This window comes from Peromyscus maniculatus, chromosome 1, assembly GCF_049852395.1.
Source record: "Peromyscus maniculatus bairdii isolate BWxNUB_F1_BW_parent chromosome 1, HU_Pman_BW_mat_3.1, whole genome shotgun sequence".
NCBI classification, from domain to species: Eukaryota; Metazoa; Chordata; class Mammalia; order Rodentia; family Cricetidae; genus Peromyscus; species Peromyscus maniculatus.
The window spans coordinates 52,536,955-52,562,931 of record NC_134852.1 but is presented as its reverse complement, the minus strand read 5'-3'; the positions used below and the strand labels follow the sequence as shown (position 1 = coordinate 52,562,931).

The following is a 25,977-nucleotide window of genomic DNA, read 5'->3' as shown; positions in this document are numbered from 1 at the left end:
GATCGAATGACCACAACCAGCCCCTAGCAATGTTCCACCATCTAGACTCATTTTGTCAGCTCCAATTTTTGTTTTTTGAGAAGGGATTTATCTTTGTTGGCCTGGCTGCCCTGAAACTCACTCTGCAGACCATGCTGGCCTCGAACCCAGCAATCTGCCTGTCTCTGCTCCTGAGGGAATTACAGTTGGGCAACACTAGGTCTTGTTTTGTCAGCTGCCTTTCTTTGCTGGATTTTCTTCCCTCTCATTTTAGAAATAAATGTTGTTGAATCTGCTCTTGTGCTGAATCTGCTCTGCCCATCCATTCCTGGAGCTCTTGGTTTTAAAGAATTTGAAAGGTGAACTACTTTGTCATCTGGGCAGTCCTGCTGTAATCTATCAGGAGGAGGCTACTGTCTGAGAGTTACATTTTTATTGAGGATAAAATTAATGAAGGGCTCAGGAGTGGTCACAAAATCTTTCACATTAAAAGTCTAGCATTCACTGAAGATCATTTTCTGGACCCATTATTCCACAAGAGTCTAGAAAATGGTGACCACCCCCACCCCCCACCCCCCCACTTCCCAACTTCTCCCAGTTCTCTTTCTTTCTGCATTTTCTGGTTAAATTTGCTTAGGAAAAAAAGCACTTGAATTTGACGAACACTTATTGACACTGAAAAGTGGTTCACACAGAAGAGAAAAATACATGTTCATTTTGCTTTCATCTGCTAATTTAAGATGATGTTAGGCAGGCATATGCTTTCATCTCAGCACTTGGAAGCAGAGGCAGAGAAATCTCTGTGAGTTCTGGGTCAGCCTGGTCTACACAGAGTCCAGGTAAGCCAGAGCAACATGGTAAGACTCTGTCTCAAAATATAAATAAATAAATAAATAAATAAATAAATAAATATGATGACTTGGTGTCCTACCATCATCTATTGCTGACTAGATTGTGCAGCCATAATCATGATAATTACCAAAGTATTAGCAGGATCATGTCAAAAAATCTACCTTGAAACACAGGTTGAAAATACAGCAATCTGCCAAGCGGTGGTGGCACACATCTTTAACCCCAGCCCTCAGGAGGCAGAGGCAGGTGGATCTCTGAGTTCCAGGCCAGCCTGGTCTACAGAGTGAGTTCCAAGACAGGCAGGGCTGTTTCACAGAGAAACTCTGTCTTGAAAAAAACCGAGAGAGAGAGAGAGAGAGAGAGAGAGAGAGAGAGAGAGAGAGAGAGAGAGAGAGAGAGAGAGAGAGATTGTGTGATTTATCTTGAATTTGGTCAGAGAAGGGACTCTAAATGATCTTTTTTTTTAATTTGAAGAAGTCATTTCATCTGATTCTTTACAGTTAAGTTTTAACAACCTACATTCATGAAATTCAGTCTCTTTTATCATGAAGTTTTTGATGCAGCTCAAGTGACAGAAATCTTCCAATTACTATAATCTCCTAGATCTGACTTAGAAGAAACTGAGGTTTATAACTGCAAAGATGTGACAGGAAGCATTTCTACATTTATTCTTCCACAGGATCATCTTCCTTCTATACCACCCGACAATACTGATAACAATCATATGCGTTATTTATAGGATACATGCTACTATAACTGTTAGTCTGTCAAGTGTTAACTACTGCATTTTGTTTGTTTGTTTGTTTGTGGAGACAGGGTTTCTCTGTGTAGCTTTGCACCTTTCCTGGAACTCGCTTTGGAGACCAGGCTGGCCTTGAACTCACAAAGATCCGTCTGCCTTTGCCTCCCAAGTGCCGGGATTAAAGGCGTGCGCCACCACCGCCCGGCCCACTACTGCATTCTTAAATCAATTCTATACGCAGCACAGCAGGAGGGCTCTAAACTGGTGCCCCTGGCCCCTGTCTTGTAGTATTCAGTTTCATGCAATCTTCTTGAGCCTAAGAACTTATTTTAACCAGTAGAAGGTGGTAAAATGACGGGATGTTTCTTTTATGATTAGATTACACAGATTGTAATTTCACTCTTGCTAGCTGACTTCCATCCTGCTAGCAGCCATCTTTCTTGGATTCCACAATCTCACTAAAACAACAGCTTTGCTGGGCAGTGGTGACACGTGTCTTTAATCCCAGTACTCGGGGGAAGATGCAGGTGGGTTTCTGTGAGTTCGGGGAAGCCCGGTCTACAGAGTGAGCTCCAAAACAGCCAGGGCTACACAGAGAAACCCTGTCTAAAAAAAAAAACAAAACAAAATCCAGAACCAAAACCAGCAGTGGTCAGGAACTTCAATGTGTCAGCTCTCAAAGAATTCAGGCGTTGTAGGTGTCTAACTTGTTCCCTTCATGTGGATCTTTCTCTAGTTAAGCCTTAGCTGAAACCTGGAAGACCCAACTAAGGCTTGTCTGGACTCTCAATCTATAGAAATTTTTAAATAATAAGTATATATTATTTAAACTACTGTTTTTCTAGTAATTTGTTATATAACAATAAATAACATGTATCAGTACTATTATCACCATTTTGACAGTGAGCAAAACAAGGCATTAATATTTAGTGTCCTGTCCGGTATCACAATGGTAAGAGAGCAGTTAGGTGGGGATGACAACTGATAAGGCTAAGATTTTCCTACATCATCAAATTATTCCTTCAGAGGAATTTGCTGAAGATAGGTAACAGTTAAGTGAGAATGGAGAACTTTTAAAGCAACATAGTATTTCTTATGCTTACTTATATAAGCATGAAATAAATTATTCTCAAAAATGGATTTCCTGACATTTTGCACCATGACATAGAACTGAGGTTTTGCTTAAGTTCCACTGTGGATCTTCTGATGCTGGGTGAGGTGTGAGTGCTGTCTGAAGGCCTTCTTACACTCCTTACATTTGTAGGGCTTCTCTCCAGTGTGGATCCTCTGGTGTTGAGAAAGAAATGAATAAAGTCTAAAAGCCTTCCCACAGTCCTTGCATTCATAAGGCTTCTCACCCGTGTGGATGCTCTGGTGCTGAGTGAGCTGTGAGAGCAGGCGGAAAGGTTTCCTACACTCCTTGCATTCATAAGGTTTCTCACCTGTGTGGATACTCTGATGCTGAGTGAGCTGTGAGTACAGTCTGAAGGCTTTCCCACATTCTTCACACTCATAGGGTCTCTCACCCACATGAATGCTCTGATGTGAAATCAGTTGGGAGTAACTACTGAAGGTCTTCCAACACTCTAGACATTCATAGGGCTTCTCACGGGTATGGATTCTCTGATGGCGAACAAGTTGTTGCCTCAATCTGAAGGCCTTCCCACATTCCTTACATTCATAGGGTTTCTCCCCAGTATGGATACTCTGATGGACAGTCAGCTGTTGGCATATTCTGAAGGACTTGCCACAGTCCTTACATGCATAGGGCTTCTCACCGAAGTGGATTTTCTGATGTACTCGAAGGTCAGGGCCACACACGAAGGCTTTTCCACACTCCTTACATTCGTACAGCTTCTCAGAAGTGTGAAGTCTTTGGTGTCGAGTGAGGTGTGTGCACTGTCTGAAGGTCTTCCCACAGTCCTTGCACTCATAGGGTTTCTCCCCAGTGTGGATCCTCTGATGTCGAGCCAGCTGCTGATGGACCCGAAAGGCTTTTCCACACTCCTTGCATTCATACGGCTTTTCCCCAGTATGGAGTCGCTGATGCTGAGTGAGTTCTTGGAGCACTGTAAAGGCCTTCCCACATTCCTTACACTCATAGGGCTTCTCACCAGTGTGAAGTTTGTGGTGTCGAATAAGGTGTGCACGCTGTCTGAAGGGTTGCCCACATTCCTTGCATTTATAAGGTTTCTCACCAGTATGGATTCTCAAGTGTTGACTTAGCGTTGAGCGGCGGATAAAGGTCTTCCTACACTCTTTACATTCATAGAACTTCTCTCCATTCTGAACTTTCTGATACTCAGCAAGGAAACTGTGCTTTTTGTGTGTGCTTTTTTCAGAGGTAATTTTCACCTGCCCAAAATAACCCCCCTGTGGTTCCTTTTGTCGCTCAATCTTGCTTTCACATTCCCAATCATCTTTAAGAACAGAACCTTGAGGACTGTGGCTTTTAATTTTCTCCATCAACTCCCATTGTAATGAATATACTTCATAAATGTCCTTGTCTGCAGATAAAGTATTGGTCTTGAATCTGGACTCCAAATCTGAAAGAAAACAAGAAACATGTTGCATCCCTGTTCCAGAAGGAAGAAAACTTCCATAGACAATTAGAAGGACCTAAAGTAATGCCTACTATACTTCCTGTAAACAGGTATTTCTGAAAAAATTCAACCCATGTGCACCCAAAAACCCACATCCTATTCAGAATCACTCACCAAAAGTTCTTGGGAAGAACAGCAGGCATTCACATGCAATTGTGTACAATTTTATCAGAAAAACATGAACAACTGCTGTGGATATTGCTCTATATAAATAAAACACTGATGGCCAGTGACCAGGCAGGAAGTAGGTTGTCAGGCAGGAAGTAGGTGGGACAAGGAGAGAGGAGAATTCTGGGAAGCGGAAGGCTGAAAAGGGAGACACTGCAGCCACCGCCAGGACAAGCAGCATGTAAAGACTCTGGTAAGCCACCAGCCACGTGGCAAGGTATAGATTTATAAAAATGGGTTAATTTAAGATAAAAGAACAGTTAGCAAGAAGCCTGCCACGGCCATACAGTTTATAAGTGATATAAGCGCCTGAGTGATTATTTTATAAGTGGATTGTGGGACTGCGGGGCTTGGGGAACCTGGAGAGAAGCCCTCCAGCAACAAACAACACTATAGTTACTTTGTCACAGAGTAAAGGTGCTCAGTGTGGCCAAAGCCACTTCATGAATATTAAAATGCATAAAAATTAAGCAGAAGTCCTGTTTCGGGTGCTAAGACAGCACATGTAAAATAAAGCCAAACAGACTTACATCTGCAATCCCAGCACTCAGGAGGCTAATGCAGGAGGATGCTACTTGTTTAAGGCCAGACTGGGCTGCACAGAGTCTCAGGACAGCTTAAGCCAAATAAGATCATCTCAAAAACTACAAAAAGAAAACTCAATTGAAGAGTGTAATGTGTGCTTATATTCCCAACTTCCAGAGAGGCTAAGGGAGAAGGATCACTTGACCATGAGAGTTAGAATCCAGCCTGAGCAACATAGGATCCCATCTCAAAAAGAAAAAAAAAAAAAAGTAAAGACCAAACTGGGTGTGGTGGTGCTTGACTATAATCCCAGCACTCAGGAGGTGGAAGTAAGAGGATCAGAAGTTCAAAGTCATCCTTGGATACCTAGTGAGTTCAAGTCTAGCCTGGACTATTTGAGAGACTTTGTCTCCAAGAAAAAGCAAGGAAGGAAAGAATGAAGGAGGAAGAGAGGGAGGGAAGAAAGGAAGGAAGGATCACAGACAGGTATGGTAGTGCATTCAATTCAGTACTCGGGAGACAGAGGCAGGTGGGTCTGTGAATTCTGGGCCAGCCAGGGCTATACAGTGAGACCCTGTCTCCAGAAAAGCAAGCAAGCAAGGAAGAGATGCGGCAACAACGCAGTCAGTGAAGCACTTGTTCTGGAGCATGCAGACCTGAGCTTATATCCCCAGCACCCATGTGAAGAGACTGGGGCGGCGGTGTGCATCTGCAATCCCAGCACCAGGCAGGCAGAGACAGAGGAACCCTGGGGATTTGCTAGCCAGTCAGTCTAGCCAATAAGTTAGTTCCAGGTTCAGTTCAAGGCTGTGTCTCAAAAAAATAAAGTGAAGATGCCATTGAGGAAGGTACCCCACATGCACACACACACATATGTGAACATGTACCCAACACATGCACATCCTCACACAGCAACATTCTCTCCTCCCCACATACACACCCCAACACACACCAAAGAGAAGAAGCCTTAAGATAGGCAAGCCACCACTAAGGTGGGTGAAATGCAGCCTGTCTTAGGGAGGGGTGGGGCCTCCATCCCCGAGTGCTAAGATTTCAGGCATGAATCACCACGCCCTACTCACTAATAGGTTTGTTTGTTTCTTTTTCAGATCAGGAATGGATGTGAGTTTTGCCATGTGTTATCTTTACATTAACAGTTAACCACATAGCCTCTCTTGTTTGTTTGTTTAATATGGTGAAATGATACTATCTAACTGAGCTGCGATAGTTACAGGAATGGGGTCCACTTGACTGTCATTTTTAAATACTTGGTGAGTGTGATGGCATTCCTGCTGAGCTCCTGGCCTGGCTCCAGAGAGCAGCACCGAGCCCTGCTCCTTCCTTTGTTCAACCACACCTTCTGTTTCTCTTGTCGCCCTGTGTGAATCTTGTCTGAGAGTCAAGGATCAGAGAGTCCCCCAAGGATCAAAGGCCTATGCAAAACTTGGTCCAGGAAACCCAGAAAACCGAGGTACCTGAGAAATCAAGTAATTTGCACCTGGCATTTGGTCTCTGAAAGCTCCTTTTGGTTTGCTTTGAAGGTACGGAAATTAACTATCTATACTGTAAAAAGGAGTAAATAAATATGCCCTAGGTGAAGGGAAAGGGCTTCAGTCCCCTTCAGCCATGATAGGCTAAATTCCCTCTTAAGATGCCTCTGTGTCTTCATTCCACAGACCGGACCACGTGAACCCACACACTTGTGCAGCGACCACACAACTACGTGTGAGCTTGACTTACTAGTATTGTATTAAGAAATTTCTAAGCAAACAATAAGGGTTTATAATCTGTTTCAGTAAATGTCAATTATGAGTTACATAGGACTTATGAAGTAAGCCAAGAGGTATACCTTTATTTTCTGGAGAAATTCATACAATAATGCTATTTCTCCCTTAAATTTTTAATAGAATTTCCCACCAGTAAAAAACCCGAGCATTTTCTTTACAAAAGATTTTTCACAATGAATCCCATACTTTAATAGACATGAGTTATTTTTGTAATCTTGGTGTTGTTCAAGGAATTTTTCTACCTCACACCAACTATCAAATTTATTGGTGCAAAGTTATTCATGGATTCTTTTCTCAGCTCCAGATGAGACTGGGAAATCCCTTCTTCCATTCCTGGTAGTAATTTATGTTCTTTTTTTCCAGTTAGTTCAACTAAGTGTTCACTAACTCTGTTCAAGTTTTCAACGACATTTATTGCAATTTTGGCTTTATCAATCTCGTTCCTTGTTTTATTTTTCTGGTTTCTGTTCCTGTATTTACAATCATTTTTCCCTTCTACTGATAATGGCTTCCTTCGAAGTGGGATGGAAATAAGGAGGCTAAGAAACAAGGTAACCAAGCTCACAGGCAGCAGTTTTGCAGCCGGGCAGTAGGGGCGCACACCTCTAATCCCAGCACCCAGGAGGCAGAGGCAGCGGATCTCTGAGTTTGAGGCCAGCCTGGGCTACAGAGTGAAATCCAGGACAGCCGGGGCTACACAGAGAAACCCTGCTCGAAAAACAAAACAAAGCAGTTTTGCTACTTCAGAGTTGAAAGACGGGGAATTTAGGCTCGGGGGCGAACAGTGCCCACTGACCTAAGCTGGCTCCCAGGCCCCATGGGAAGGTGAAGGAGACAACCAATCCCACACAGTGGTCCCCTGAACTCCATGCATGCCATGGCATACAGGCCTATCTCCGACCCCCTTGCACATACACACATAATATTTTAAAATCTGAATTTGCTTCAGGTCTCAAGTTTCCCTTGAGGCCAAGGCTTTGGAAGAGAGATCCCCAACAATTTCTCAGCAAGGACCCCACCTCACTGAGCTGAGCAACGACCTGTAACAACAGCTCCCCATGCCAGCTCACCCTCACTCACCAGGACAATGTCTTCTCCCTTCCTTCACAACTATCTCGGGCTCCTTCCCGTCTTCATCCAGTAAGGTAATCATATCTCTCTTAGAAATGGAAGGTCCTGCTTAATAGAAAAATGCCACATCGAATTATAAACCTGAAAATCCTTACTTTCAGATTTCATTACATTTTTAATTAGTTATTAGTTAATTTTGAGACAGGGTCTCGCTCTGAAGCCCAACCAGCCAGGAGCTCACTACATAGTCCAGCCCAGCATTCAAGTGGCTGGCTATCTTCCTGTCTCAGCCTCTTGAGTACAGGGATCACCACCATGCCTGTCTCCAAAACAGCGCTTCATAACCAAAGCATTAAATTCATGTGACAGAGCTCCAGGACAACCATTACAGAGAAACCTAGAGACCATGAAGAATAAACGCCAGATGACTAAGGACATACTTCACCTAATTTAGTCTGGCTCTGAAGAGAGGCCGCACTCTGTGTGGTGACTACAGCTCTGGACAGGTTGCTTCACATCCTGCCTAGGCCACCTCAGTAAATAACGTGTGTGTGTGTGTGTGTGTGTGTGTGTGTGTGTGTGTGTGTGTGTGTGTGTGTGTGTACATACACATGCCATAGTACACACGTGGTCAGAGAACCTTAGACATTGGTCCTGGCTTTCCACTGTTGGAAACGGGGTCTCTTGTTCACCGCTGTGCTCATCGGGCAAGCTGGCCTGAGTGCTTCAGGGATTGTCCTTCTCTACCTCCTCCCTCACCGCAGGGATGCCAGGACCACACACGGGCGGGCGGGCGCTGCTGCACTGTCACGTGCACTCTGAGGACTTGAACTCAGTGCTTCACTCACCAAGCCGTCTCCACAGCCGCAACCTCTCGTGCCTGAGCAGTCTCCCCAGAAATGAGGATGATTACACCCAGAACAGCGTCTAAGCACTAAGTACACAGAACACACATGCCTCTCACTGGGCTGAGAGGGTAAGAAGCTTCTAGAAACAGTCAGACCCTTTCAGTCTATCACTGAAATTACAAAAAGCTTAGATTTCTAACTATATTTGAGGTACTGGGATCAAACCCAGGGCCTCACACACCATACTCTACCATTGAGTACAGCCCCAGCCCAGATTTCACCTTTCAAATGTGAAGCAGGAAGAACATTAGAGGTCTGGCACCCACAATGGAGTGTGTTCCCCAAGTTTTAAGTTTGTGTCCATCCCACATGCATTGCCTTTGGAACTATAGCAGAGCAAAGAGTGTCTACATCAATTCTGGGCTCAAATGAGGTATGCTTTCTTTGAAAATACTTCCACCATATCAAATCCTGACACCAGGGAAATCTGGACACAAAGGAAGAAATCAGAGAAAATGAGAAGAGTACCCGGGCCAAGAATGATTAGACGCTAAATGAAAGGACCTATTTCTAACCTATCAAACAGAAAGTAAAAATGAAGGGTATTTCTACAGCTGGAAAGCTAATCCTCAGGACAGATCAGCTCACCCAGCGAGATGAAGTTGCTGTAGTTCTCCCACATCACGTCCCGGTACAGACTCTTCTGGGCAGAGTCCAGGAATTCCCATTCTTCCTGTGAGAAATCCACAGCCACATCCCTGAACGTCACTGAACCCTAAGGAAACAAACTCAGGGTAGTGCAGGGGAACTTTCTTTTTTCTCCTTCTGAGGAGAGAGTGGAGACTGAAGGAGGACCGTGTGCACAATGGGAAGCACCCAGCATGCCAACAGCATGGGCCTGACCACCAACCACAACAGGAACAGACACAGCAAGAGAATCAGTGTCTCGGCAGCAGAGTGATGATGTTCCACACAGTCCTTCCTGTACATGCACATAAAATGAAAGTTCTAAAATAAATGTTTATTTCATTTTTATTTAGAGTGTGTGTGTTGACACATGCTCGTGCACGAGCAAACCAGAGCACATGTGTAGAGGTCAGAGGACAACTCATAAGGGCCAGTTCCTTCTACCATGTGGGTCCCAGGGATTGAACTCAGACCATCATCTCTACCTCTAAGCCATCTTGTCAGCCCAAGATTCGATTTTTCATTCATTCTAGAAAAGAATACAACAAAACCCACAAGTGTGCCCAACTGTATGGTGTACTATGTGCTCCCATTATAAATTCTACAGAAATAATGCATTCAGTTTCACTGGCCAGAAAACATAGTGACAAAATCTCCTTCCAAAAAGAAAAAATTCATTCCAAATACACTACAAAGTATCTGAGACAGACTGATTCAAGTTCATTACAAAGTCAGATTCTATTTTAAGTATGTTCCCTGTTACAATCTAAGTTTTAAAACTTTGGTAAATACTTGTCCTCATCTTGACTACATTACATATAGTTAATATCTCTTTTTAACGTTTAGATATTTGAGCACTAGTGATGGTGGTGCATGCCTTTAATCCCAGCACTTGGAAGACAGATACAGGTGGAGCTCCATGACTTCAAGGCCAGACTGGTCTAAATAGTGAGTTCAAAGCCAGCCAGTCAAGGCTACATAATAAGACCCTGACGATAGATCAATAGATAGATAGAAAGATCGATCTTTGAACTTGGCACAGTCCCAAGAGCCCCCCAGCTCTTGTTTAGAGTATCTAACACTTATGAATCACAGTCACTCTCACCCTGTTTAGCAGGTCTCACTCAACGTCTTTTCCGTCCTTGAGTTAGAGGACACTAAGTCATGAAAATACTGTGAAGACAGCACCCTAGACTAATGGTTTCTTTCCTTTTCAATCTATGTATTTATTTATTTTATGTGTATTTCTCAGAGAATCAGTTCTCTCTTTCCACCATGTGGGTTCCTGGGGTTGAACGTAGGCCAGCCTTAAATCCTCTATGTAGGCAAGAACGATTATCATGATCCTCCTGCCTCACCTCCCAATGGGTGAGATGACAGGTGTATTCCCATCATGACTGACAGGACTAGCATTTTTCAACAAAGAGCAATTTTGTTCCCTAAAAGGCCATGTCTGGAGACGAATTGGTTGTCACAACAAGGGGTAAGGTGTGCCAGTGTTACAGGGACCTAATGGTAGAGGCAGAGTGACTGTCACACAGCCTGTAGTGCACAGGTAATCCCTACCATTAAAGATTTTCTGGCTCAAAATGTCAATGGTAGCAAAGTTGAGAAATCTTGCTCAAAGCAAGTGCATCCCATAAACAATCATGAGGGGCTTTGTCACAGGGTTCTTCTCTTCTTTTCTTTTTGAGACAGGGTCTCACTACAGAGCCCAGGCTGGCCTCCTCAACTTTCCAAGCACTAGGATTGTAGGGATGCTCACCATGCCCAATGCAGAGATGGGTCTTGGTCCTTCTGTGCGTGTTTCCATTCTTATCAAGGTGGTGCTGAGGAACGCTCTTCCACCCTAAAACAATGGCTAACCCAGTACAGCCGAGACCCAAGCAATCTGTCGGTCACATGTACTCACAGCGAGAGAGAAGACATGGCGCACCATAAAAGGTCACCCTCAGGAGGGGAGAGAACAAGGGCCTTCGGAAAGGCTTTGGAAGAGGATTAGGTGTTCCCTGGTTCCCATAGGAAAATGTGAACAGCTTGTATGAATATCCTGTGGGCTACTAGAGAGGTATAAGACTAGGGGGTGCAGAGATAACCCAGCAGATAGTGGAACTAGCTGGAAAGGAAGGCTTCCTGACCAGTGAGGCAATGCACACCTGGCTAAGCCACTGGCCCTAACAAAGGTGACAACCACATTAATTATTTAATTTTGATTTTCAGACAGGGTCTCACTATGTAGCCCTGCCTGGCCTGGAACTCACTATGTAGACCAAACTAGCCTCAGACTCACAGAAATTCCCCTGCTTCTGTCTCCTGAGTGTTGGGATTAAAGGCGTCCCCCTCCATACCCAGCCTCACATGGATTTTTAGATCTTATCACATAAACCCTCAATAACATCCCAACCTAACCTGTCCACTGGAAAGCCTTGGACATTTTAAGATCTTAACACACATGCAAGTCAGGGGTTGATGTCAGCTGTCTTTCCATACATTCACATTAATGACACATATACTTTAAAACAGCCAAAGACGGTTTCGATGGGCTAGCGATTCTACTTGGGATATAATCAGACTCTCCCTGGATATTCTTTTAAAATGTATTGAACTACATAATTCCACTTAAAGCTCAAAGTTAAAAATTAAAGCTGGGCAGAGTTGGCGTCTGAACTGGACACAGGAAAATTTCAAGTTCAAGGCTAGCTTGAGCTACACAGTAAGACCCTGTCAAAAAGAACAGAGGAGAGGGAAGCAGAGGGAAGGAGAGGGGACAAGAAAAGAGACAAAAACACCAAGGGAGGAAAAAAGGAAAAAGTAAGTTCAAATATAGGTAAAATGACTCTGGTGTTTGAAGGAAGGACAGAGTCTTCATCTGGGCTAACTGGACGGCAGGTGACCGATGGGACAACCGAAGTGCTTGTACACTCCTTTCTTGATTTGGAAGTAAAGATACACTCCGTTTATGAACATTTGTCCAGCTATACATTGATAATTTGCACACAAACCTCTCTAGACAGCTCGTGGAACGCCATTTCGGGGACTAGAGAGAGCTCGGTGAGTAGAGCACGTGCCGCAGAAGCACGAGGACCTGAGTCTGGATTCCCAGCAGCCATGTGAGGAGCCAGGCACACGCCGTAATTACAGGCCCGTGAGCCCACCACTGGGGAGTGGAGACAGGAGGTCCCTGGGGCTTGCTGGCCAGCCCGTCGTCTACTGAATGGGTGGCTCCATGTCAGGGAGACTCTGTCTCAAAACTAAGGTGGAAATCAAATTGAGGAAGACATCCAGTGTCAGCCTCTGGCCTCTACACACATGCACACACAGGTGTACAGATGAACACAATTTAAAAAATGATAATAAAACAAAATGCCATACTGTATATTAGAATACAGATATTTTCTGTATAAAACAATTTTTTTTAAAAAAAATCAAGCTGGACAGTAGTGGCACATGCCTTTAATTCCAGCACTTGGGAGGCAGAGGCAGGTAGATCTCTGTGAGTTCAAGGCCAGTCTGGGCTACCAAGTGAGTTCCAGGACAGAGAAACCCTGTCTCACAACAACAATAACAACAAAAAAATCACTATACTAAGAGAAAAAATTTCCCCTGGAATCTAAACACTAAAAATCAGGATTGGCAAGATGGCTCGGTAGGTAAAGCTGAGTCTGAGAGACCCCGGGAAGCCACATAAAGTTCAAAAGAGAAAATCGATGTCCTCTGACCTCCACGTGTGCACCATGGCACATGCACCCACATACACACAAAGATAATACATTGAAAAACTATTTTAATTATTAAACCCAAAAGCTGCTCCACTAGAAAATGTTGGGGAATGTTCTGCAGAGCTCGTCTGGGTCTTCCTCACGGCGTTTTAGGCTCTCTGTGGCTCTGGCAGGAGCATGTGGGGACACAGCCTCGGAGGAAGCATTCACAGCAGTGGGTTGTGTCTCCAACCTCCCGCAATGAGAGCTGGGGTGGGTGCTGCATGGAGCATGCCAGATCCGAGGGTTCCTGAAAAGGATGACTATGTACACAGCCATCTGGAAACTGAGTGTTCAGAGGAAACAGGTACCAAGCCTGCTGTACACATTGCAGTCCCAGCACCTGGGAGGCACAGAGAGTCATACGTCTGGGGCAAGGAGAAAAAACAGTAACCTACCTGGGCCAGGGCCATAGTGCCAGAACTGCAGGAGCTGGTTGGCTTTTCGATATTTCTCTATGGAAAACTGGGGTTCAGACAAGCAAAGCTAGAATAAAAAGAACTCATGAATCCAGATGTGCCTAAAAGTTACCAAATTAATTTATGTTCGTAAGAGCAGCGCCCTCTCCCCCACCCATCATTCTTGCTTCCAAATCATTCCTCATTACCATACTCACACCCATCCCAAAACCCACCCAAACCAGAGATTTCTACAGAAAGCTCTGAGGAAACCCAGCACAAGGTAGGCATTGTGTGGGAGCACAGATCCTTCTAAAGGATTCTGACTTAGGTCTAACACCGCATCATAAACACAAAGATAAACACACACAAGAGAACACATACACACAAATAAATAAGTGTGAAAAGAGCACTTGCTCTTGCAGAGGCACAGGTTCGGTTCCCAGCGTCTGTAGAGTGGCTCGTAACATCTCTAACTCTAGTCCCAGGAGATCTGACACTTTCTTCAGACTTCCTTAGGCACCAGCCATGCATGTGGTAAAGGCAAAACACTTATACACATAAAATAAACTTTAAACAATTGTGCCACCATGCCCAGCTGACAGGCAGTGGTTGATTATCAAATCTACAACTGGGAGTACATGGACAGATAAAGTAAGTGTGGCAAACTACTCAGATTTTGGACGTAGGAGATGAGGAAAACCAGAATGTATCACAACAGTTAGCAGAGGGACTGAACCCTTAGCTACAGTGCCAAGTACTACCCATGGGTTTTACAATTGTTTTCTTGTTTGTTTCTGAGGGGAAGGCTGTCGCCGTCACACTGAGGACGGCATCTCGGGCTTTGGACATGGTAGGCCAACACTATACCACATCCCAGCCCTCGGTTAATTCCTTTACTCCGAGCGGTCCTATATGGGAGGCCTCGTCTTTCCCGTGGGACTACATACAGCACAGAGGGATACATCAAACCAGGAAAACGTGGCAGGTTTCAGCTGAGAACCCTGGCAATTTAGCCTCATAACCCACACTAATGTCCCTACATTCCAGCCTCCCCTAAGACATGTCAGTGGCCTATAATGAGCTCACTTTGAAAACTGTAAACCACCTCCCTTGTTCACAGACCTCTCCCTAAGATCTCCTCATGAGCCTCAAAAGCAGAAGACTCTTGGGAGATAACTCGGGTGTGGAGTGTTTGCCTCCAACACACAAGGCCCTGAACTGGAACCCCAGCACTGGAAAGGGGAGGGGTGCTGAGGTGAAAGCCCGGGTTACCAAGCAAACCGTTTTGTGTCCTTCCTGCCTTGAACTCAGGGCAGCCGAGATCAATGACGCCTCAAGCAATGCTGGGTGTGGTGGCCCTGCAGCTGAGGCCTGTGACTTCCTCCCCGTCATACACTAGGCTAGAGCTAGCTAGCGTCTCTCAGGGTTACTTGCAGACTGTCCAACACAACTGGAAAAACGCAGCTCCCGAGAGAAATGTAACACTTTCAACACTTTCCCATTCCTTGTGTGAATAACCACTGGAAAGGAAGAATGTGTGATGAGTCTACCCCCCATTAGTCACCTAGGCAGAAACCAAAACACCAGGTAGGTCACTTTGGTATTAAAGCTCCAGACTAACTGAGAAAAGCCAGCATCCTGCTTCAAAATCTTGACTGACACATTGAGGATGGATGGAGGGGAAAGGCTCTTCTGTAAGCCACGCCCTGCCCTGCCCACAAAGTGCCGGTCTTAAACCCTGACTCGGTTTATGCTAGAATAGCTCTCTACCTGTGAGGTACGATCCCAGCCCCCAGGCAAAAGGCTTTAAAGAGGATTAGTAATTTAGGAGTTTGGAACAGCTGCTGTTACTGAGATGGGATTAGAAGAGACAGGGATTGATTTAAGATTAAATGCTACCCTGGCTGGGCCTAGTGGCATAGTTACAGCCTGGAGGCTGAGGCAGGAGGTTCACCCACAAATTCAAGTGCAGCTTGGGTTACATGGTGAATTCCTGATCAGTTTGGTTGCAAGTTAAGACTGAAGAAGAAGAAGAAGAGGAGGAGGAGGAGGAAGAGGAAGAGGAAGAGGAGGAAGAGGAGGAAGAGGAAGAAGAGGAAGAAGAAGAGGAAGAAGAGGAAGAAGAGGAAGAGGAAGAAGAGGAAGAAGAAGAGGAAGAAGAGGAAGAAGAAGAAGAGGAAGAGGAGGAAGAGGAAGAAGAGGAAGAAGAAGAGGAAGAAGAAGAAGAGGAAGAGGAAGAAGAAGAGGAAGAGGAAGAGGAAGAGGAAGAAGAAGAGGAAGAGGAGGAAGAAGAAGAGGAAGAAGAGGAAGAAGAAGAGGAAGAAGAAGACGAAGAAGAGGAAGAAGAAGACGAAGAAGAAGACAAAGACGAGGAAGAGGAAGAGGAAGAAGAAGAAGAAGAGAGAGAGAGAGAGAGAAGGGAGAAAGGGAGGAAGGAAGGAAGGAAGGAAGGAAGGAAGGAAGGAAGGAAGGAAGGAAGGAAGGAAGGAAGGCCAAAGTGCTATTCTTAGGTAAGGAGGGTGATTTAGCAAATGAATCTTCCTCCATAATTAAAAACAAACTACCAAAGCAAGCCTCAAGAGTAAGAAAGCTGTAGCCTGGAATGCAGAGATGGATCGGCAGATAAGGGCGCCGGCTGCTGGTGCAGGGCACCCACATGGCTGCTCACAAAACGTTCCAGAGGATCTGAAGCCCTCCTCAGATACCAGCCACACACAGTGGTGCAGACATAAAAGCAGTCAAAACACATAAAAATGAAAATTAAAAAATGATTTTTAAAAAGAAACCTGTGAGGTTGGAGACATGGCTCAAAGGTAAAGAGCACTGGCTCCAAGTTCAATTCCCAGCACCCACATGGAGGCTCACAAACATCTATAACTCCAATTCCTGGGAATAGGACGCCTCCTTCTGTCCTCCGCTGACACCTGTACTCACATAAATACACACATACACATAAATAAGTGAAATACAACTAAAAAAAAAAAAAAAGGAAACCTGTAACCTCACAAAGAAGGGATGGGCCTGCATTTAACAACAGAGCAATAGTCTATGAGTGATGGGTTCTATTAATCTGCATTGATCGGACTCTTCGCCCTGGTCTAATTAACGCCAAAGCCCGCCCCTCCTTTTCAGGGCAAGTTAATGTTTAACTCTTTCACAGTAAAGAGTAGTCAATGTCCCCATGCTTGGAAAAATAAGGATTACAATCCATAGGAAAAAGCGGAAGGAGAAAGTAACTTGGCTACTTCTTTTCTTCCACATATACAACAGTAATGTCGGGTGTCTATGTGTGCAACAACCATCGCTTTCTCCATTTATTCCCTCGCCTTCCTGAAGACGAACAAGCCGAATGGGGAAGGTGCGGGGCTTGGTGGCCTCGGGACACACCCCCGGGCCGGTCACTCCCACCACTTCACACATAACCCACTGGAAGCGGAGAGCGGCGGACGGAGCTGACACTCCACGGGTGCGGCAGGCCCGGGAGGCGACGGCCACGCCGGGCGGCCGCGGACAAAGCCGCTCTGCCCCTGCAGCCGTCTGCTGCCTTTTTGTTCGGGGGGGCCTTCTCTGGGGTTGGCACGCGTAACTCGGAGCCATGCTGGGCCTCTGGGCCCTGCAGCGGGAAGACTGAGCACCGCGGGGCACCCGGTGTCCACTCAGCGTCACCGACTCCAAGCCTCTCAAACCAACGGAAAGCCAAATCCGCGCCGCCCCCGCGCCCATTTCCTCAGTGCAGGAGACCAACTCACCTCTCGCAGCTGCCCGGCGCTAGGCAGCCGGAAGGATGCCGCGCGGAGGCCTGTGGGAAATGTAGTCCAACGTGGGAAGGACTGGTTCTCAGGCAGCGGAGTACGCAAGCGTGGTCGGGGTCCTGAGGAGGTGGAGGTCTCCGGGTGTGATCTTGGACGAGCTGGAAGGGCTAGGACACTCTCCAACCCCCACCCCACTGAGCAAGCCTAGCTCTCCGGGCTGGGGTTTGTGTTGTTGAACTACCGGGGCTAAGTAGTCGCGCTCCCATCATCACTTGCTCAGTATGTGAGATAAGCACACAGTAGGTACTCGGTATACACACCCCCAGCGGGGCTGTAGGCATACATCGGGCAATCAGTTAACACATCCTCTAAAGGCGCAGCACGGTCTACCCATGGAAAGGTCGTTCAGGCTCCTCCGAGTGCTCGCTTTCTCCCTTCTCCCGCTTTTCCTTCGCCCCACTGCCCCTTCTAGCCACTGAGTGTATTGTTCTATTGGTTGACATGGCTGTTAGGTTTTGTTTTGCAAACTGGAGATGAAGCCAAAGCCTTCGAGACTAGAAAGATAATTTTGCTTTAAAAAAAAAAAAGAAAGAAAGAAAGAAAAATCTTTGTATTTGTTCCAGACCTCATGGTACAAATTCCAGCTTCTGGAAGCTGAAGCAGGAAGACTACAAATTCAAGATGAATAAAAAAAAAAAAAAAAAAAAAAAAAAAAAAGAAGGGCTGGAGAGATGGCTCAGCCGTTAAAGGCTAGACTCACAACCAAAAAAGAAGAAATAAAAGGAGGACGTTTTTAAGTATTGGAGCTTACGAAATGGCTTGGTAATGGGTGCAAGAAGAGGTTCATGTGGTGGGCCCATCCCACCATCCTCGGGTCACAAAATATCTTTACTTTTACTTGGACTGACCTGGATACTCACATTTCTACCTAACTCACTTGGACAGTCCTACCCCAAGGGTTCCAGGACAGCCCACATTTATTTGGTCAGACTCTGGCCTGACTTATTCTCTTTGTCTCTTCCTAAATCCAAGCTTATACGATACGTAGATGATCTTCCCATTTGTAGTCCGACCCTGCAAATTAGCCAGGCAGGATACCCCTACCTTATTAAATTTTCTGTCCAGCTTTCTCTCCCTCTAAGGTCCTACTGTCCACTCCTCAAGTTACTTAACTGGGATTAGCTATCGATCCAATTTATAAAGCCATTACCCTGGATAGAAAACACTTAGTCCAGTCACTCACAGTCCCCACGGCAAAGGATGAAATTCTATCCTTTCTAGGGATGGCCGGCTTCTTACGATCTTGGATTCCTTCTTTCTCTCTTCTCACCCGCCCCCATATAAGGTGGGCGGCCCTCAGGCCCTCATATGAACGAACCTCTTCTTGCACCCCTTACCAAGCCATTTTGTAGGCTCCAATGCTTACAGACATGACTGCTCCTAAGGGGTTGAGGTTTTTATTATGGATATGAGGGAGAGCACAGGCAGAGACATCTGGAGGAGTCCAGAGTGAACATGACTGGAAGACTGAACTGGGCCATGTGAGGACAGAGGGGAGGGAAGAGGGGAGAACCAGAAGCCAAGAGGCCAGGAGAACGGGAGCCAAGAGGTAAAAAAATAAAAAGATTATGTGGCCAAAAATGGCTCGGTTATATAGGAATCAGAGAAACTAGGGGAGGGGAAGATGGGCTGGAGAGTTTAGGATGTGGGGTGGGGTATGCCAACCAGGAATGTCTCTGTAACAGGTACTGGGGATGCTGAGAGAAGCTGGCAGCCAGCATCTGCTTTGATATGTTAATGGCACCTCAGTTACCTTTTTGTTTGAGTTTGAGACCTAACACCAGACCTGTGTGGGCTACAGAGTGAATTCAAGGTCAGTGTACTAGTCAAGGTTCTGTAGAGAAACAGAACGATAAAATGAATATAAGTGATTTATTAATTGTTCTTAATTAATTTTTATTGATTGATTTATAAAACTATAAATCACATATATTGTGGGCCCTGGCCTACCAATATTGAGTAAACTGTTGCCTGCTTGCCGACCTTGACCAGATGTCTTCCCTATGCTGATTCCCTGCCATGCTCACCAGAGGTTCTTTGTTCGTGTATCCTGCATTTGGTGTAAACAGCTTAGATGCAAGAATGTAGAACATTCGGTAGTGAACTTCTGCCCTCCGGGGATCCTCCATTGTGCTGTAAGCCTGTATTTAAGGTTTCCTCCCTCCTTCAATAAAGGGCATTCGGCATTCTGCGGTGGCAAATGACTTTTTGTCTCTATTTTTTAATCCACAGCCCCTCACTCAGACATGGTAAACGGGTGGCGGTAGCGCGGGCATTACTGCAACAATATATGATTTCTTAGAATGTGGTCCAGGGTGTGGTCCAGCTAATGCAACAATGGCTATCTACCAACAAAAAGTCCAAGAATCTAGTCTGTGAAACTGAATGTCTCGGTTGGTCTTCAGCATATGCTGGAATCCTGGCAGGCTCTAATGCCATTGAAGGATTGGACTTGCCAGCAAGAAGCAGAGCAAGCAGGCAAGGAAGTGTGGTGATACATTGTGTCCCCTAATAAACTTGCCTGAGGATCAGGACAGAGCCGGCCACCAGATTAGACATAGAGGTCAGGCAGTGGTGGCACACACCCTTAATCCTATCACTAGGGAGGCAGAGATCCCTCTGGATCTCTGTGAGTTCAAAGGCCACACTGGAAACAGAGCTAGGCAGTGGTGGCACACACCTTTAATCCCATTACTAGGAAGCACACACACGCCTTTAATACCAGGAAGTGATGTCTGGACAGAGAAAGGTATATAAGGCATGAGGAAACAGGAACTCACTCTCTTTAGGCTGAGGGTTTCTTAGAGGTAAGAACTAGTGCCTGGCTGACCTTTCAACTTTCACCCTGATACTGTTATACCCATTTTCGAGAAACCCCCAGGGACCACCAAAGGAGCCGGTTTCCAATGCAAGCACATAAGGGTCCTTTTATTGTCAGGTTCAACCTAGGCCAGTACCAGGCAAATGGAGGGAAATGCGACAGTGGCCATGAGCCCAGGTGTAGAGAATTTTTACAGGGAAAAACCACAAGCTGGGAATTACATGCTTTGGCAACTTGGGATTGGGCAGAAGCGATATGGGACAAGGTAATTTTTTGAAATTGTTGGTCTAGACTTTTGGTGGAGAACAACAACTTGCTGAGCAGGATTATCTGGATATCTTCAAGGTCATAAACTGCAGACAGGATGTCTGCAGGAGCATACTGCCCTGTTTGAATTGTCATGCACATTCCTGAGGTCCTTCCTGGAACTGAGTACAGCAGGTGATCTAAGATGGTAGCCCTCCCCTAAGATGGGGTCTGTATTGCCCTCACAATATCTGGCTCTGGGTTTTGTTTTTTATTTAAAAAAAAAAAAAAAAAAAAAAAAAAAAAAACCTAAGTTAATGGGGATTGTGCTGTCGGTGGTGTAAGGAAGGATCAAGATAACTTATCCTCATAGACCTCTGAGTGGCCCACTGCTGTTATTAAAAAGACCAATAACTTAGCCGGGCGGTGGTGGCAAGCTGGGTTGTGGTGGTGGTGGTGGTGGTGGTGGTGGTGGTGGTGGTGGTGGTGGTGGTGGTGGTGGTGCACGCCTTTAATCCCAGCACTCAGGAGGCAGAGCCAGGCGGATCTCTGTGAGTTCGAGGCCAGCCTGGGCTACCAAGTGAGTTCCAGGAAAGGCGCAAAGCTACACAGAGAAACCCTGTCTGGAAAAACAAAAACAAAACAAAACAAAACAAAAAAAAAAAAGACCAATAACTTTTTATCTATACAGACATGTGACTTACCCTCTCCAGTGCTGCTTACTGAAAAGACCACGCCTTTAATTCCAGTACTCTGGAGGCAGAGGCAGGTGGATCTCAGTGGGTTCCAGTTCCAGGACAGCCTGCCTGTTCTACACAGTGAGTTCCAGGACAGTTAAAAGTTACATGGTGAGACTGTCTGTGCCTCAAAAGAGGGAGGGAAGGTGCTGAAGACCCAGGTATGATTCCCAGCATGCCAATGGAGGCTCACAACTATCTGCAACTCCAGTTTCAGGGGATCTGAGGCCAAGTCCACACCAGGCATGCATGTGATACACATACATAAATACCCATGTACATGCATGTAAGCCTTCATACAGAGAAAAGGAAAAGAGACCATCACTTCCCAGACACACTGCAGAACCTGCATCATAAGCCATTGGCCACAGCTCCACAGGCCTTTCCCATTATACTGTCCCAATGGTCTACTTATTTATTTCTGCACCACTACCACACTGTTTTAACCACTGTAGTACAAAGTAGCACATTAAAACGATCAAGGAGAAAAACCACATCAAGGTGCCAGGTAGCACTGACAATATTGGGTTGGCATTTCTGATAAAAGGGTTCTTTAGGGATGGTGTGAAACAAACCCCAAGGAAATCCATTTGCTCAATCACGAACAGCACAGGGGTATTTCCTTGAAACAGAGAGCATGACTGGATGCCTCCTAGCACCACACATTCCAAGTCTTGTTTTGGAGGTTCTTTCTATTGTAATACATTTTAAAAATCAATATCCAGGAAAAACTGCATACCATTTTATTTATTTGCAGTTGACAAAACTGATTACCTAGGAAACCACGTCCCCAGTAGAAGAGATGTATTAAAAAGAATGCTGACCTCAGGGCTGGAGAGATGGCTCAGAAGTTAAGAGCACTGACTGCTCTTCCAGAGGTCCTGAGTTCAATTCCCAGCAACCACATGGTGGCTCACAACCATCTGTATTGAGATCTGGTGCCCTCTTCTGGTCATACATGCTGTATATAAAGTAAATAAATAAATCTTAAAAAAAAAAAAAAAAAAGAATGCTGACCTCTTAAAATATTTTTCATAATGAAAGCTATAACTGTACCTATGTTTAAAATTTAAATGTATATTTTTAATTAATTAATTAATTAATTAATTACAGTCACAAGTATAGATGTGAGTTACAACCTAGCAGAAATGTCTATCACTTAGATAAATTCTAACTGAAACTTGGTCTAGGACCCACCTCAAAAACAGAATGAGACAAAACAAAAAAACAGAAACATGGGCAAGACATGAACTAGCAAGTTGCATTGTTTAGTCTTGGAGCAGATATTTAAAGATATTCAACACATTATTAATCAAGAAAATATTTGAACACATATTAGGTCCAGGAAGTGGGGCAGGAGCATCAGCAGTTCAAGGCCAGCTTGACATAGACCCTGTCTCAAAACACCACCACTACACACATTCCGGGAATGGGGATGGGAGCAGCAATTTTACTGGTTGAGGATATTGTGAACTGGCTGTAGAATGATGCTTCCCACTCTGATGGCAGCATCCAGTGAGACTGGAGAAGAATATAAACTTATAAAAATTACCTTGTTTGGCTGAGCGGTAGTGGCACACGCCTTTAATCCCAGTACTTGGGAGGCAGAGGCGGGCAGATCTCTGTGAGTTTGAGGCCAGACTGGTCTACAGAGCAAGTTCCAGGACAGCCAGCCAGAGCTATTACTCTGTGTAGCTAGAGTTTTCCTGCCTTGCCCACAGTCAGGACAAATCTTTGTCACCCCCCAGTCCCACAGCCGCTCAGACCCAACCAAGTAAACACAGAGACTTATATTGCTTAGAAACTGTATGGCCATGGCAGGCTTCTTGCTAACTGTTCTTATAGCTTAAATTAACCCATTTCCATAAATTTATGCCTTGCCACATGGCTGGTGGCTTACCGGCGTCTTCACATGCTGCTGGTCATGGCGGCAGTTGGCAGTGTCTCTCTGCCTCAGCCTTCTGCTTCCCAGAATTCTCCTCTCTCCTTGTCCCACCTACTTCCTGCCTGGCCACTGGTCAATCAGTGTTTTATTTATTGACCAATCAGAGCAATCAGACCATCCCACGGCAACTCTGAGAAACCTGCCTCAAAAAAAAAAAAAAAAAAAAAAACCTTGCTTTTTGTTAAAACTCTAGAAAACTTACAAAGAGCAAGACACATACTGATATTATATAAGGCATGTTTCAGGCAGTAATTATATATAACATTGATCAATAAATGGTTTAGGGCTGGGGGATGGCTCAGTGGTTAAGTACTTGCCACACAGGCTTGAGACCTGGAGTTCAGATCCCTAGAACCGCCTGTAATTCCAGCCTTGGAAGGCAAACAGAAGATCCCTAGAGCAAGCTGGCTTGCTGGAATAGCCACCCCAGTGAGCCCTGGGTTTGATTGAGACACCCTGCCTCACTGAACAAGGTGGAAGAGCCATTGAGGATGACTGCTGACATCAACATCAGGCCTCCACATGCATAGAGATCCTCACACATACAAAACATGCATACACACACGACGGAGAAAGAAAAAATACAAGTTTAAATAGATGAGCATACAGACAGGGCAAGTGAGTTTTCTGATGGAAAATCACTTTTGGTTTGCCTTATAGACACTTGCCAGCCCTTTACTGCTGAGCTGTACCCCAATGCCTGAAAATAATCATTTTTAGCTCCAAAGGAGCAAGCAGCTTTTTGGTGTGTGTGTGTGTGTGTGTAGCCCTGGCTATCCTGGAACTCATTCTGTAAACCAGGCTAGCCTCAAAGAGATCCATTTATTTGCCTCTGCCTCCTGAGTACTGGGATTAATATATGCCATCATGCCCAGCAATAATCGTTTTTTGTTTTTTTGTTGTTGTTTTGTTTTGTTTTTGGTCATACAGTAACAAACACCTGCCACTCTGCTGAGGTCCCTGTCCTTGAGATTTGGTTGCAGCTTGGCCTACAAAGTGGAACCACATCTGTAACAGGTGATGAAAAGGGAATCCTGTAATGCAGCCTGAGATACACTGATCTAGATAAAATGAAAACTTTTCTCTTGTTCTTTTGATAATCAGTGTGATCTAAGCAAACACAGTACCCATGGATTGTCTGACGACAGCATCTTCTTTATGTGCCATGAAGCACTAGCACTCTGCAAAACACTTTTAGACATTTTGGGTAAATAAACCCCTGTGCCGGTGCACGTCTATAACCCCAGCACTTGGCAGGTAGAAGCGAGAGGGTCAGACCAGGAGTTCAAGGACATCCTCAGCTACATGGTTAAGTCTGAGGCAGGTCTGGAATACATGATACCTTTTGTGTGCTGTCCCCACCCCCAGAAAAAAGGAGGATGGGGAGTGGATGAGGAAAAATAAACTAGGACAGAAGGTAATACCTTCTGTATTACTCCCTATTGCCAATACAAAATAAATATAACTTCAAATTCCATCACTTCTTTGACCACTGACAACTAGAATTTTTTTTTGTTGTTGTTGTTTTTTGTTTTTCGAGACAGGGTTTCTCTGTGCAGTTTTGCGCCTTTCCTGGGACTCACTTGGTAGCCCAGGCTGGCATCAAACTCACAGAGATCTGCTTGCCTCTGCCTCCCAAGTGCTGGGATAAAAGGCGTGTGCCACCACTGTCCAGCCAACTAGAATTTTCTAATAAAGAATTTTTCATTGGTATTTGGTTGTTATGAAATGAGAGGATAAATATTTCATTCTTCATTTATCAACAGTGCCCTACCATGATCCACAGCTGATCAGTTCATTTGATAAGAGGCAGAAAAACAAGGCAGAGGAAAACGCTCTTCGATGGCTACAGTGGTCCTGACCAAAGGACACAGGTGTCAGTACTGGGGATCCTCACTAGCTAAAACACAGGATAACTTGGTACATTAAAAAATGCTACAATACAGTGATTTTTTAAAATGGGGATTATATTATAGATTATTAGTTTCTTTTTATGTTGTCTTTATTAAATATTGACCAGGAATACAGAATACAGACTATTAACACTAGAAAATTCCAAAGAATTTCACACTATGAATATTCTAATGAGTGGACAAGGGAGCTATTCAGTGAGAGGCCCTGAGTTCGGTCCTCAGTACCACACCACCACAAGACAAACACAAACACACACACATATGCACATTGGAAGTGATGATGCACACCTGAGGTAGGACTTGAAGTTCAAGGGTCTAGTCTGGGTCACACAGTAGGACTGCATAAAACAATAAAACCAAACACTTAACAGGAATCAGATCTCTAAAGTTCAATGAGGGATAAACGTTGGAAGGCATTCTATGTCCATCACACTTGCAGTCTTTCATAAGAATTCTCAGAAGAGTAATAGTAAGTCACTGTAACAAATTTAGTGGCTTTAAATAATGACCATTGTATTATTTTATGAGTATGTGGCCAGTTGATTCTTCTGTATGGTGCCAACTGAGGTCACTTAGTGGCATTCAGTTGGTGGCTGGTCTGGAAGATCCAAAACTATTCCTACCCAATGTCTAGTATCATATGGTCATATCCAGAAGTCTGGCTTCAGCAAAGGTCTCTGCCTGTGTGGTCTCAGGGCCTCTTCACATGTCTCTTCAGCCAGATTTTCAAATATGACAGTTGAGCTTGAGAGAATATTCTGAGATGCAGCAACCCTAGGAGTCGAGCCTGGGCCCCAACAGCAGTACAGACATGTTTCCACTATGTTCTCCTGGGCAAACTGGCATCTGCCCAAATTCCAAGAAAAGGACGAGGACTGCACAACTTGATGGAGTTTTGAAGACCTTGCAGCCATTTTTGCCAGTTCTAGCTCACCAGTTCACAAATGAAAAAATCTACAGCCCAGAGCAACTGAGTGTTCTAATATAACTGGAGTGAGAGAATTGAGTTATTTTCCCCCACGTTTGTTTATATGTAGGACTGACTGTAGAATAAGTGTGTTGAAGCATTACAGCTGTGAACA

At 44.9% G+C, this 25,977-nt stretch overlaps 1 protein-coding gene across 12 annotated transcripts; it reads right to left on the bottom strand.

The window, feature by feature from the left end:
- Positions 1-2,641: 2,641 nt before the first annotated feature.
- Positions 2,642-23,012, bottom strand: LOC121825445 (uncharacterized). 12 transcript variants are annotated; one of them, XM_076547181.1, is made up of 6 exons: positions 22,938-23,012; positions 17,171-17,292; positions 13,419-13,506; positions 9,224-9,350; positions 7,737-7,835; positions 2,642-4,119 (listed from the first exon to the last, which is right to left on the bottom strand). In XM_076547181.1, the coding sequence occupies exons 3-6, from the start codon at positions 13,431-13,433 to the stop codon at positions 2,756-2,758; spliced, it is 1,605 nt and encodes a 534-aa protein (XP_076403296.1). In that variant the 5' UTR covers positions 13,434-13,506; positions 17,171-17,292; positions 22,938-23,012; the 3' UTR covers positions 2,642-2,755. The 12 variants fall into 12 exon arrangements, with proteins under 12 accessions (XP_076403296.1, XP_076403466.1, XP_076403547.1 ...); XM_076547351.1 differs by having other exon boundaries at positions 7,737-7,832; positions 22,938-23,010; XM_076547432.1 differs by having other exon boundaries at positions 7,737-7,832; positions 13,419-13,485; positions 22,938-22,992.
- Positions 23,013-25,977: the final 2,965 nt, after the last annotated feature.

Excerpts from the sequence above, each read along its gene's own strand:
- LOC121825445 (XM_076547133.1), bottom strand. The coding sequence starts at position 13,952 with ATGCATGGCTGGTGCCTAAGGAAGTCTGAAGAAAGTGTCAGATCTCCT. Across the intron at positions 7,836-13,418 it reads GCACTATGGCCCTGGCCCAG|CAGGACCTTCCATTTCTAAG; the intron begins GTAGGTTACTGT and ends TTTTCTATTAAG. Across the intron at positions 4,120-7,736 it reads AGGGAGAAGACATTGTCCTG|ATTTGGAGTCCAGATTCAAG; the intron begins GTGAGTGAGGGT and ends GTTTTCTTTCAG.